Source organism: Crinia signifera, chromosome 19 (assembly GCF_055691185.1).
Source record: "Crinia signifera chromosome 19, ASM5569118v1, whole genome shotgun sequence".
Lineage (NCBI taxonomy): Eukaryota > Metazoa > Chordata > Amphibia > Anura > Myobatrachidae > Crinia > Crinia signifera.
In genome coordinates, this window is record NC_139226.1 from 6,880,355 (window position 1) to 6,893,321 (window position 12,967).

General features: G+C 53.0%; 1 protein-coding gene across 16 annotated transcripts in view; it reads right to left on the bottom strand.

Annotated features, from left to right (window-relative positions):
* The window catches only part of UBR4 (ubiquitin protein ligase E3 component n-recognin 4), a 76,755-nt gene that overhangs the window by 15,102 nt on the left and 48,686 nt on the right, over nt 1-12,967 (bottom strand). For all 16 annotated transcript variants that reach the window (XM_083161919.1, XM_083161918.1, XM_083161913.1 and 13 more), the window contains 9 exons: nt 12,764-12,937; nt 12,477-12,598; nt 12,129-12,326; nt 11,896-11,976; nt 11,595-11,810; nt 11,288-11,395; nt 11,082-11,201; nt 3,990-4,180; nt 3,707-3,880 (listed from right to left, as the gene is read on the bottom strand). In XM_083161919.1, the coding sequence (XP_083018045.1) occupies nt 3,707-3,880; nt 3,990-4,180; nt 11,082-11,201; nt 11,288-11,395; nt 11,595-11,810; nt 11,896-11,976; nt 12,129-12,326; nt 12,477-12,598; nt 12,764-12,937 (1,384 nt within the window). The remainder of the gene's footprint in view (nt 1-3,706; nt 3,881-3,989; nt 4,181-11,081; nt 11,202-11,287; nt 11,396-11,594; nt 11,811-11,895; nt 11,977-12,128; nt 12,327-12,476; nt 12,599-12,763; nt 12,938-12,967) is intronic.

Below are 12,967 nucleotides of genomic sequence, written 5' to 3' on the forward strand. Positions count from 1 at the left end.
GAATGAGGAGAAGCAGGAGAGCGATGTAACACACTGGGGAATGTATAGATCAGGAAGCGCAGAGAAGAGATCATGGGAGGTGGACAGTCGCCGTGCTGCAGTATAACAGAGGTGTGGCACTGGGGACGGTCACTACAGAATGAGGAGAAGCAGGAGAGCGATGTAACACACTAGGGTACGTATAGAACAGGAAGCGCAGAGAAGAGATCATGGGAGGTGGACAGTCGCCGTGCTGCAGTATAACAGAGGTGTAACTACAGAATGAGGAGAAGCAGGAGAGCGATGTAACACACTGGGGTATGTATAGAACAGGAAGCGCAGAGAAGAGATCATGGGAGGTGGACAGTCGCCGTGCTGCAGTATAACAGAGGTGTGGCACTGGGGACGGTCACTACAGAATGAGGAGAAGCAGGAGAGCGATGTAACACACTAGGGTACGTATAGAACAGGAAGCGCAGAGAAGAGATCATGGGAGGTGGACAGTCGCCGTGCTGCAGTATAACAGAGGTGTGGCACTGGGGACGGTAACTACAGAATGAGGAGAAGCAGGAGAGCGATGGAACACACTAGGGTATGTATAGATCAGGAAGCGCAGAGAAGAGATCATGGGAGGTGGACAGTCGCCGTGCTGCAGTATAACAGAGGTGTGGCACTGGGGACGGTCACTACAGAATGAGGAGAAGCAGGAGAGCGATGTAACACACTAGGGTACATATAGAACAGGAAGCGCAGAGAAGAGATCATGGGAGGTGGACAGTCGCCGGGCTGCAGTATAACAGAGGTGTGGCACTGGGGATGGTAACTACAGAATGAGGAGAAGCAGGAGAGCGATGTAACACACTAGGGTACGTATAGAACAGGAAGCGCAGAGAAGAGATCATGGGAGGTGGACAGTCGCCGTGCTGCAGTATAACAGAGGTGTGGCACTGGGGACGGTAACTACAGAATGAGGAGAAGCAGGAGAGCGATGTAACACACTAGGGTACGTATAGAACAGGAAGCGCAGAGAAGAGATCATGGGAGGTGGACAGTCGCCGCGCTGCAGTATAAAGAGGTGTGGCACTGGGGATGGTAACTACAGAATGAGGAGAAGCAGGAGAGCGATGGAACACACTGGGGAATGTATAGATCAGGAAGCGCAGAGAAGAGATCATGGGAGGTGGGCAGTCGCCGTGCTGCAGTATAACAGAGGTGTGGCACTGGGGACGGTCACTACAGAATGAGGAGAAGCAGGAGAGCGATGTAACACACTAGGGTACGTATAGAACAGGAAGCGCAGAGAAGAGATCATGGGAGGTGGACAGTCGCCGTGCTGCAGTATAACAGAGGTGTAACTACAGAATGAGGAGAAGCAGGAGAGCGATGTAACACACTGGGGTATGTATAGAACAGGAAGCGCAGAGAAGAGATCATGGGAGGTGGACAGTCGCCGTGCTGCAGTATAACAGAGGTGTGGCACTGGGGACGGTCACTACAGAATGAGGAGAAGCAGGAGAGCGATGTAACACACTAGGGTACGTATAGAACAGGAAGCGCAGAGAAGAGATCATGGGAGGTGGACAGTCGCCGTGCTGCAGTATAACAGAGGTGTGGCACTGGGGACGGTAACTACAGAATGAGGAGAAGCAGGAGAGCGATGGAACACACTAGGGTATGTATAGATCAGGAAGCGCAGAGAAGAGATCATGGGAGGTGGACAGTCGCCGTGCTGCAGTATAACAGAGGTGTGGCACTGGGGACGGTCACTACAGAATGAGGAGAAGCAGGAGAGCGATGTAACACACTAGGGTACATATAGAACAGGAAGCGCAGAGAAGAGATCATGGGAGGTGGACAGTCGCCGGGCTGCAGTATAACAGAGGTGTGGCACTGGGGATGGTAACTACAGAATGAGGAGAAGCAGGAGAGCGATGTAACACACTAGGGTACGTATAGAACAGGAAGCGCAGAGAAGAGATCATGGGAGGTGGACAGTCGCCGTGCTGCAGTATAACAGAGGTGTGGCACTGGGGACGGTAACTACAGAATGAGGAGAAGCAGGAGAGCGATGTAACACACTAGGGTACGTATAGAACAGGAAGCGCAGAGAAGAGATCATGGGAGGTGGACAGTCGCCGCGCTGCAGTATAAAGAGGTGTGGCACTGGGGATGGTAACTACAGAATGAGGAGAAGCAGGAGAGCGATGTAACACACTGGGGAATGTATAGATCAGGAAGCGCAGAGAAGAGATCATGGGAGGTGGACAGTCGCCGTGCTGCAGTATAACAGAGGTGTGGCACTGGGGACGGTAACTACAGAATGAGGAGAAGCAGGAGAGCGATGTAACACACTGGGGAATGTATAGATCAGGAAGCGCAGAGAAGAGATCATGGGAGGTGGACAGTCGCCGTGCTGCAGTATAACAGAGGTGTGGCACTGGGGACGGTCACTACAGAATGAGGAGAAGCAGGAGAGCGATGGAACACACTAGGGTACGTATAGAACAGGAAGCGCAGAGAAGAGATCATGGGAGGTGGACAGTCGCCGTGCTGCAGTATAACAGAGGTGTGGCACTGGGGACGGTAACTACAGAATGAGGAGAAGCAGGAGAGCGATGGAACACTAGGGTACGTATAGAACAGGAAGCGCAGAGAAGAGATCATGGGAGGTGGACAGTCGCCGCGCTGCAGTATAACAGAGGTGTGGCACTGGGGACGGTAACTACAGAATGAGGAGAAGCAGGAGAGCGATGGAACACACTATGGTACGTATAGATCAGGAAGCGCAGAGCAGAGATCATGGGAGGTGGACAGTCGCCGTGCTGCAGTATAACAGAGGTGTGGCACTGGGGACGGTAACTACAGAATGAGGAGAAGCAGGAGAGCGATGTAAAACACTAGGGTACGTATAGAACAGGAAGCGCAGAGAAGAGATCATGGGAGATGGACAGTTGCCGTGCTGCAGTATAACAGAGGTGTGGCACTGGGGACGGTAACTACAGAATGAGGAGAAGCAGGAGAGCGATGTAACACACTAGGGTATGTATAGAACAGGAAGCGCAGAGAAGAGATCATGGGAGGTGGACAGTCGCCGTGCTGCAGTATAACAGAGGTGTGGCACTGGGGACGGTAACTACAGAATGAGGAGAAGCAGGAGAGCGATGGAACACACTAGGGTACGTATAGAACAGGAAGCGCAGAAAAGAGATCATGGGAGGTGGACAGTCGCCGTGCTGCAGTATAACAGAGGTGTGGCACTGGGGACGGTAACTACAGAATGAGGAGAAGCAGGAGAGCGATGTAACACACTAGGGTATGTATAGAACAGGAAGCGCAGAGAAGAGATCATGGGAGGTGGACAGTCGCCGTGCTGCAGTATAACAGAGGTGTGGCACTGGGGACGGTAACTACAGAATGAGGAGAAGCAGGAGAGCGATGTAACACACTAGGGTATGTATAGAACAGGAAGCGCAGAGAAGAGATCATGGGAGGTGGACAGTCGCCGTGCTGCAGTATAACAGAGGTGTGGCACTGGGGACGGTAACTACAGAATGAGGAGAAGCAGGAGAGCGATGGAACACACTGGGGAATGTATAGATCAGGAAGCGCAGAGAAGAGATCATGGGAGGTGGACAGTCGCCGTGCTGCAGTATAACAGAGGTGTGGCACTGGGGACGGTAGGGAATAGGCCCCACGCTGCACTTGCACTAAGTGGACATGGGCTCACTTCTTGGCACTGGGAATGTGCTTCTTCATGTAGTCCAGGGCATTCTGCGTGATCCCTTTTTGCAGGATGAGGTCTTTCAGCTGGTGCCCGTTGCTGTTGTTCTTGATGCCCGCTGCGATCTTACAGAAGCAGTCCAGGAAAACCTTGTCGTCCCCGCAGTGCTCATCATCGTACCTGGGGGAGGAGCGCCAGATGTTATTACCCAGAATGCACTGCAGGCACATGACTGGGCCACTGTGGTCACTGCAGAGAATCCTACAAAGCGATAACGCGCGTCACTTACTTCTCAAACGTGCAGTACGGCTTGAATCGGTCCACCAGGATCTGCATCTTCTCCATCTCGCCGAATGACAGGTAGGGGATGATGCGTAACAAGCCCTGCAGCACACTGGGGTTAGAGCGCACAAACGTGCTGTTGATCTGGTCCAGCAGCATCACCAGCTGGTCCTTGTCTCCCGTGAGTAACAGGTTCCCCTGCACACATCAGACAGTGAGGGTATTAGCTGCACAGCACAGTACACACTGGGGGAGGAGGCCTGACCTCTCCATCCCCTGCACACATCAGACAGTGAGGGTATTAGCCGCACAGCACAGTACACACTGGGGGAGGTAACGGAGGCCTGTCCTCTCCATCCCCTGCACACATCAGACAGTGAGGGTATTAGCCGCACAGCGCAGTACACACTGGGGGAGGAGGCCTGTCCTCTCCATCCCCTGCACACATCAGACAGTGAGGGTATTAGACGCACAGCGCAGTACACACTGGGGGAGGTGGCCTGACCTCTCCATCCCCTGCACACATCAGACAGTGAGGGTATTAGCCGCACAGCGCAGTACACACTAGGGGAGGTAACGGAGGCCTGACCTCTCCATCCCCTGCACACATCAGACAGTGAGGGTATTAGCTTCACAGCACAGTACACACTAGGGGAGGTAACGGAGGCCTGTCCTCTCCATCCCCTGCACACATCAGACAGTGAGGGTATTCGCTGCACAGCACAGTACACACTGCAAGGGCAGGTAGCCGAGGCCTGTCCTCTCCATCCCCTGCATCCACCAGCAGGCGGCGCTGTGTGCACATATGGGTGTGTTATATCAGTACAGGGCGGGGCAGGTTTATTACCTTACGTGTCTCAGAAGATACAAAGTCACTTTTCTGGCAGAATTGTGTCTTTTAGCAGATTCCAGTATTTATAAATGCTCAGGGTGTTTATACAAAGGACATATACAGTAGGCAAAAGGTAGATGCGAAAAATGCTGAAAGTCCCCCCCCCCCCCCCCCCCCCTTTGTGGGACTTTCATACTTTAACATTCCCAATTGGAGTCCACGTGAATGTTACAGTGTGCAGGGCGTGGTGATGCGCTACACTATCTGGGAGTCAATGTCGACAGCTATCAACATTGACATTAAAACTTAAAAAGAATCAGGTCTTACTTTTGATGTGTCTACCTTTGGTCAATACCGACATTTTGCATGTCGACCTTGAGCGTGTCAACATCTTATCAATGACGACCTATTGATCATCTACCTAGACACTGTAGACTTTCCTATCCAGTAGGACTTCAGTAAATGCCAGAGATTACACTGCCACCTACTGGTTACATAAGGGTAGTACCTACACTGATGTGTAATGGCAAGGTCTCTACCAATGGCGAGATCTCTCCCATAAACCATTGATTGCCGAGACAATGAGATTTATGTCTTACCTGGTAAATCTCTTTCTTCGAGGACATCAGGGGCCACAGCGTTACAGTGGGTAGTAAGGAGATGGGAGAGCACCAGCACCCTAGAGGTTAAACTTGAACTGCCTCCAGGCAGCCGGGCTCCTCCCCTCCTCTACCCCGCCTCCAGGCCAGGAAGCTCAGTTTTTTTAACAAGCCAAGGCAGGAGACAAGATAGAAGGAAGAGAAGCACCGCACAGAAACACATTCTGAACATGTTAGTACCCTCAACCGAGGGATAATATAACATAATCATAACTTAACCATAACGGAAGTAAAGCAGGCGCGGCAGGGAGGGATCCCTGTGGCCCCTGATGTCCTCGAAGAAAGAGATTTACCAGGTAAGACATAAATCTCATTTTTCTCCTTCGGGAGACATCAGGGGCCACAGCGTTACAGTGGGACGTCCTAAAGCAGCCACCTATGGGTGGGGACGCGCCTGTGCCGCAGCCAACACACTCTGGCCAAAGGCCGAGTCCTGGGAGGCAAACGTGTCAAAAGCGTAAAAACGCAAGACAGTAATGGCGGACGACCAAGTCGCCGCCCTGCAAATTTGCTCAACTTTAGCACCGCCTCTTACAGCCCAGGACACCTCCACAGACCTAACGGAATGTGCCTGAATCCCTGCCGGAACCGGGAGGGAGGTGTCCAAATATGCCTGCCAGAGCGACTCTAGCGGGCAGTAGTTTGCGTAGAGGCGGGCCACCCTCTCATCCGAACACCATATAGTACAAAGAGAGAGAGAGAGAGAGTCTGACTAGTGCAACAGCCTAGAACGGTGCACATAGCACATAAATACACCCCGGCCGGACAACGTCCAAGGAGGACCAAGCCGTAGTAACAACAGACTGTCTAAATGCCAGAACCATAATGTCCTGGTTGACCTGAAAGCCGGACACCACTTAAGGTAGTTGAGAAGGGACGGTAGGGAAAACCGCCCGGTTATAACCAAGAACCAAGGACTTACAGGACAGAGCTGACAGGTCAGAGACTCCCCTGGCCAAAGCTATCGCCAACAAGGAAACAATCTTCCAGGCGAGTCAACACAGGTCCACCGACCGCAAGGGCACAAAAAGGTGGGCCCTGACGAAGTCAGGATTAGAGAGATCCCAGGGGGCAACTGGGGAGTAAGTCCCGGAATCTGAAGCGTAGGGTTCGCAGCAGGAAAAGTAAGCCCTCCATATGCGATGGTACACCCCATCTAGGGAGGTTTCCTCGCCCTGAGCATGGTGGAGTGAAACCCGCTGGGTCTTACCCGGGAGGTCTCAACAGCCACCCCGTCAAAGCCAAGTGCCTCAAAGCCGAAAGAGAGAGGCGGACCATGAGAGCATGCCTGTGTCCAGGGGTAAGCGAATAGGAGGGGCTACTGACTGCAGATCCGAAAACCAGATCCGTCTGGGCCAAGGTGGAGCAACCAGAATCAATGTGCCGCCCTCCGGCTTCAGCTTGCGAGACATTCGCAAAAGGAGGAAAGTGGTGGAAAGGCGCCATCAGTGTGGACGGCCACGGAGCGGACAGGGCGTCTACCAGGCAAGCCCCCCCCTCCGGGTCGCAAGACCAGGACCCGCACAGTGGTGGTTTGAGGGTATGGCGAGAGGCTGTCAAGGCCACCTCGGTTGGGCCCCACCGTTGTACCAGCATCTGAAACATCACTCTAAGGGGGGTCAAGTCGTCGGCATCACAGGTCTGACGGCCGAGGAAGACCGCCACCCAATTCTGGACTACCAGGATAAAAATTTCTGAAAAAGCAGGGATCATCTCTGAAAGATGCCGGATGCTTCTGTCATAGTGGGCTGACAACTAGTGCCACCCTGGTGGTTAACATATGCCACCCTTGTCGCAATGTCCGACTGGACTTGCACCGGCCAACCCCTAAGTTAGGGTTCCGCCAAGCGGACTGCCCGGAAGATTGTCTTTAGTTCGAGGACGATGATGGAGGGCTGGGCCACTAGAGTGGTCCAGAGACCCTGGAACGACCTTTGCGAAGTGACCACCCCCCAAACACGGGAGGCTAGCATGCATGGCTCCAGTAGCGAGGTCCCGTCCAGAAGCCCCCAGGAAAGGGGGGCCCTGCTGGAGACCAGGCGAACTTCTGGGCATGGATATTGTGGGAGGAAACCGGAGTACCAGGAGTAAACCCATGCAAGTCTGGGGAGAATATACAAACTCCGCACAGTTAGGGCCATGGTGGGAATCGAACCCATGACCTCAGCGCAGTGAAGCAGTAATGTTAACCACTACACTATCCGTGCTGCTCCTTGGACAGTATTGTAGAGGGTTGGTATGGAACTGAGCCTATTCTGCCAATTCGAAGGCCGATCCACCAACCCCAGGGACCCCACGCAGGCATGCACAGACACCTGCCAGGGGGACAAGAGATGTCTGATCCTGGACTGTAGAGCCAGATGGCAATCCCCCAGAAGGGATATCCTCTGCCGAATGGTATCTAAACCGGCCCCCATATTTGGCACTGGCCCAAATAAAAAGGAACCCTCAAAAGGGACTTTGAGTTCAGGCCTTCCAAGAGCACAGACACTGGTATGTGTGTGCAGCTATGGCCGAGGGTGACCCTCTGGAGGCGATTGGTGTAATTTCCAGAGCCGTCACCCCCAGGTAAAGTGTCACCTGATACTCAATAGGAGGCAGCAGGGTTTCCTCCGACACCCCTTATGCAGCGTCCGCTGTGAGAGAAGTTGCTCACGCAACTAAGGCCTTAGCCACCCAAGCAGATGCCTGGGGCAGGAGTGCGTCCACTTTAGGGACAGTCTCCCAGGGGACTATGTCCTCCTGTGGAAGGGGGTAAAAGGAAGGGAAACCGCCGATGGCAAGCTAAACTTCCTGTTAGGAATCTCCCAACTGATGACCTTAGTCGAGTTCACAGATTTACGGAATAAACCCAGAAAACACCTAGGGAGACACCCAAAGGTGTAGGCGGCTCAGCGGGGTCGTTTAAGGTAAGGACCTATTTGACAGCTGAGACCAAGGTCGGCACCTCAAGACGAGGTGGGGGGGATTCACCTTATCACAGGCCCCCCATCTTCCATACCGTCGTCGACGGTCCCCTCTAGACAATGCTAATCCCAGGTGTCCTCCTCTCTGTGTCTGCTGACGGAGGAGTCTGGATGACGGGGGTATCTGCGTCTACCTGCAGGTACAGAGCGCTTCCACTGTGCGGGGAGCTACACCCGCCAAGGATGGGGACGGCATTTCTGGGGACCTTGTCTGGAGGCAGATAAGCACTCAGCCAAGGGATGAGGCTGCTACTGCTACTAGCTGCACCGGCAACGGAGTAAAGAACGTGGCCCAAGCAGGCTCCTGTTTTCTAGAGGAGGCTGTACCTGTGGGCATCGCCCAGGCATTGTAGCAGCCTGCGTATAAGCCGTACTGTACTAGTAATGGGGGCATAGGCCAACATTACAGGATGTACAAGACATCCGCGCCGGAGCCCCAGAGTCACTGGGACTGGTACTCCTGGAAGACGTTGCAGTATTATAGCACTGTGAACCGGCTGCTAAAGCACAGGTAAGACAATGTACTACAAGTATAGAAGGCATACAATGCCATAGAATAGGCGGGTAGCCTATATGGTACCGCTAACACAGTATTCTCTGACCAACAGAGATAGTGTTCAAGCCATACACCGTAAGCTGGTACTACGTATACCTTGCGGTGGCGTAGACATTTGGCCCATTTGTACGGCTAACACAGCATACTTCTGTTTTAAATTTTGCATTGTGGGAAGAAACCGGAGTACACGGAGTAACCCCACTAAAACACGGAGAGAACGTACAAACTCTGCACAGTTAGGGTCATAGTGGGAATTGAACCCACGACCCGAGCTGTGCTGCCCCCACAGTACGCAGTAAGCTAGTACTAGGCACATATAGCAATCATTGGCAGGCAGCCTTTCTGACAGGCAGTGATAGTGTTACACAGTGCACAGCCAGCCTGTGATATACATACAATGCAGTGATATAGACAGTGCAGTGATATACATACAATAGACAGCTGCAGTGATATAGACCGGCAGTCTATACGGTACAGACAATGCAGTATGCATCTGAGCCAGCTTGTAATAGACATACAAAGCAGTGATATAGACATACAGTGCAGTTATATATACAGGTGCAGTGGATATACTGGCAGTCTATATGGTACAGACAACGCAGTCTGCATCTGACAGCCAGCTTGTTTCTGACAGGCAGATAAACTCTGCACAGTCTCGGTCATGTTGGGAATCGAACCCATGACCTCTGCACTGTGATGCAGCAATGCTAACCATTACACCATCCGCTCTGTCCTTTATGCTTCCGACAGGCAGTGATGGTGTTAATTCACAGGATACAATGTTGCACTTGGCTCTGCTGTGCCCACAGTTTGAACTCTGTCTGCTCTGTAACCTGACTCCTGTAGGAGATTATTACAGGGGAGCCCAGGCAGTGAAGGAGTGGAACCCCAGACTGGCTTGATAAGCTCTCTGTGTCCCTCCACACATGTTAAGTCAGCATGACCTAACCAGCAATACATGGCCATATAGTACAGTGTAACACAGATTAAACTGACAGGCAGCTAAACTGTTAACAAACAATGCAGCATACAAGGGCAATGCAATTAATGGCACAAGGCTCCTTTCAGAGCACAGTACTGTACAGTTTCCCGAAGGAGGGGTACAGGGGGGACATGCCCAAATGACCTGGCAGTGAAGGAGTGGAACTCCGGGTGGCTATGAGCTCCTCCGTGTCCCTCCTCACATGTCGCAGGCAGGCAGGAAGGGATCTCAGTGGCGGGAACTCTCTGTGTGATAAACACAGTTCCCTGCCTACTGTCCCCGGGTGGAGAGGCTGATGTGGGGGGAGCCTTCTCCCCCTGCTGACAAATGGCCCCCAGGGAGGTGTCCACATGCGGCGCAGGTAAAAATGGCAGGGGTCCGGCGCTACCGGGCGGCCCCGCATACCTGGCGCCGCTGCCCACAAACCGTTTCCCTGGTGGTCCAGCGGGAGCGGGTGGCGAACCAGCCGTCCGCTTGTCAGCGCAGTCGGCGGTCCCCCCCGCCGAACTGCTGCAGCCGCAATGCCCAGCAAGCGCAATCGCGCGCGCTCCCAGCGGGGAGCGCGTTACCTTTGTCAGGTCCCCGGCGTCCGGTGGCGGCTGTGGCTCCCCAGTGCCCGGGGGCCGCTGCAGGTCCCCACCCTCGAGTGGCGATGCAGCTCCGGACCCAGGTGATGGAGCAGCAGCGCAGGTGTCTGTGCAGACCCCCAGTGCTGCTGCTCTGTCACTGACAGAGCAGCAGCAGTGTAAAAGAAAAATGTCAGTGTAAAAGAAAAATGAAAAATAAAATATAAAAATCAAGTTAGGCTGCTAAATAGCAGCCCCTCTATTAGGTGCATCTGGCTCCTGCCAGCACCCGAAAAAAACTGGGCTTCCTGGCCTGGAGGCGGGGTAGAGGAGGGGAGGAGCCCGGCTGCCTGGGAGGCAGTTCAAGTTTAACCTCTAGGGTGCTGGTGCTCTCCCATCTCCTTACTACCCACTGTAACGCTGTGGCCCCTGATGTCTCCCGAAGGAGAAAATACACGTGTCAGCAATAGAAGACCACAGGCAGCCTGGGCGAGGTGCGGAGGTTTTCCCACAATCCCCTGCACCAAGGTGAACTTACCTTGTCCTCACTCAGTGGTTCTGCGTTGGACTCGTCCAGTATGATTTCCATAATGCTCAGAACCTGTTCTGCCACTGCTGCTCCTCCACTGTCCTTACTCTCCTGCTCAGCCACCAGGGCCTGGGGGGCAGAAGGGTCATTGTCACTACCTCAACCGGCAGACCATAACCCCCTCCCCCCCACACATGGATCCTCCATAGACCTACCAAGTTCAGGGTGCCCAGCATGACGTTCAGGGTGTTCATCTCTGGCTTCACCAGCTGCTGGCGATTCACTTTTACCTTCACACAATAACTGAAGAGCTTCAGGAGCACCTGGGGGAGACGACAAACCAGGGGGTGGTCACGTAATTATATATATATATATATATATATATATATATATATATATATATATATATATATATATATATATATATATATAATCTGATGGACCATCAGGACCTTTAGTGCATAGCAAGTCCCAGCGTCTACAGATATGCAACCATCCCTCGCCCGTCTCACCCACACTCACAGTTAGAAGATGACGCCCTTGCTTGAAGTCCTTGATGCCAGCCAGTCTGTTCAGCATACACTCCAGTCCTCCGCACTGCGCCATTACACCGGCCATCTTGTACACCTCCTCTTCATCTTCCTCCTCATCGGTTGTGGAGTCCAAGCTCTCAATGAATTCTTCTGTAGCATCCCCCAAAAGGCCTCGCATTCGATAAATAATTCTCATTGGTTCCCCCTGGAACAACACATCAGGTTACAACAGCAAGACCCAGGGATAGAAGAGGAAGCGCAAAGCTGGGGGAAGGGGGGGTCAGTCATACCTCATTGGTGGGACACCAGACCTTCTTGTACACTTCGGCCACAGGTAGGTCCAGACTGATGATCTTGTTGTTCACCAGAAGCTGGAAACACGATTACCAGTATTACCGCACAGATACAGAACATTCAGTATTTCACTAGTCAGTTGGTTCCATAACTGTGACTGCCGGGAACCCGTCCTAGTATACACTAAGCACTGAAAAATGTGGTAACCGTGAACACCCCCAACACTGACCTCCATCCCGCTGTCGTCCTCTAACAAGGCTACAAGGTCACAGTCCTGGCAAATCTTATTCTTGATGTCTCTCATTAGGGGCCCGATGCCCGGCTCGTTGCTGCTGTACGGGTTCCCAGGCATCCGGCCCTGCAGGAAGTCTTCTTGCTGTGGGTCTTTCTCCAGGGTTACGAAGAACTCTGTGACTTCATTCTCCTCCTGGTGAGGGGACACAAAGCTGTGGTTAGCGCAACACCTGTGACCAGGAGAAGATTCCTTCTCACAGCAATATACCAACCGTGTAACCTACAGCGATGTTACAGGACACAAAGTAAGATCACACGGCCCCTCCCTCGACCAATCACTCACCGGATATATGATGCTGCACAGCCTCTCGAATATAAACACCGGGGTCCTGTAATCATCCAGGCTGTAGCGTTTGGCGGTCTCAATGCAAACTGCCATGAAAGCCTTGGTTTCTGACTCTGTGCCTGCAGGGAAGAGACGGACAGATCACTCCCGGTACCCAGACATAACGGTGGCGGACACAAGTCAACTGGCGACCACCTTGGTCCTGTACTATAATACAGCACGGCCAGCGTATGCAGCACATACAGCGCGGTGACGGTCACAGGGATAGCAGTGCAAGGCGTTACCTGTGGTCATGTCTTCCAGCATCTCCAGCAACATGTCCTGAGTCTCATCGATCAGCTTGGTTCTCTGTACCACCAGTTTCCTCAGGCAGAGGTACCCATTCAGCACAGTGCCAACCAGGCGGCTCTTGAAGTGACGCTTGATGGATTCCACCTCCACAAAGGAGGACAATAGACCTGAGGAGCAGCAGAAAGGATGTCAGGAAT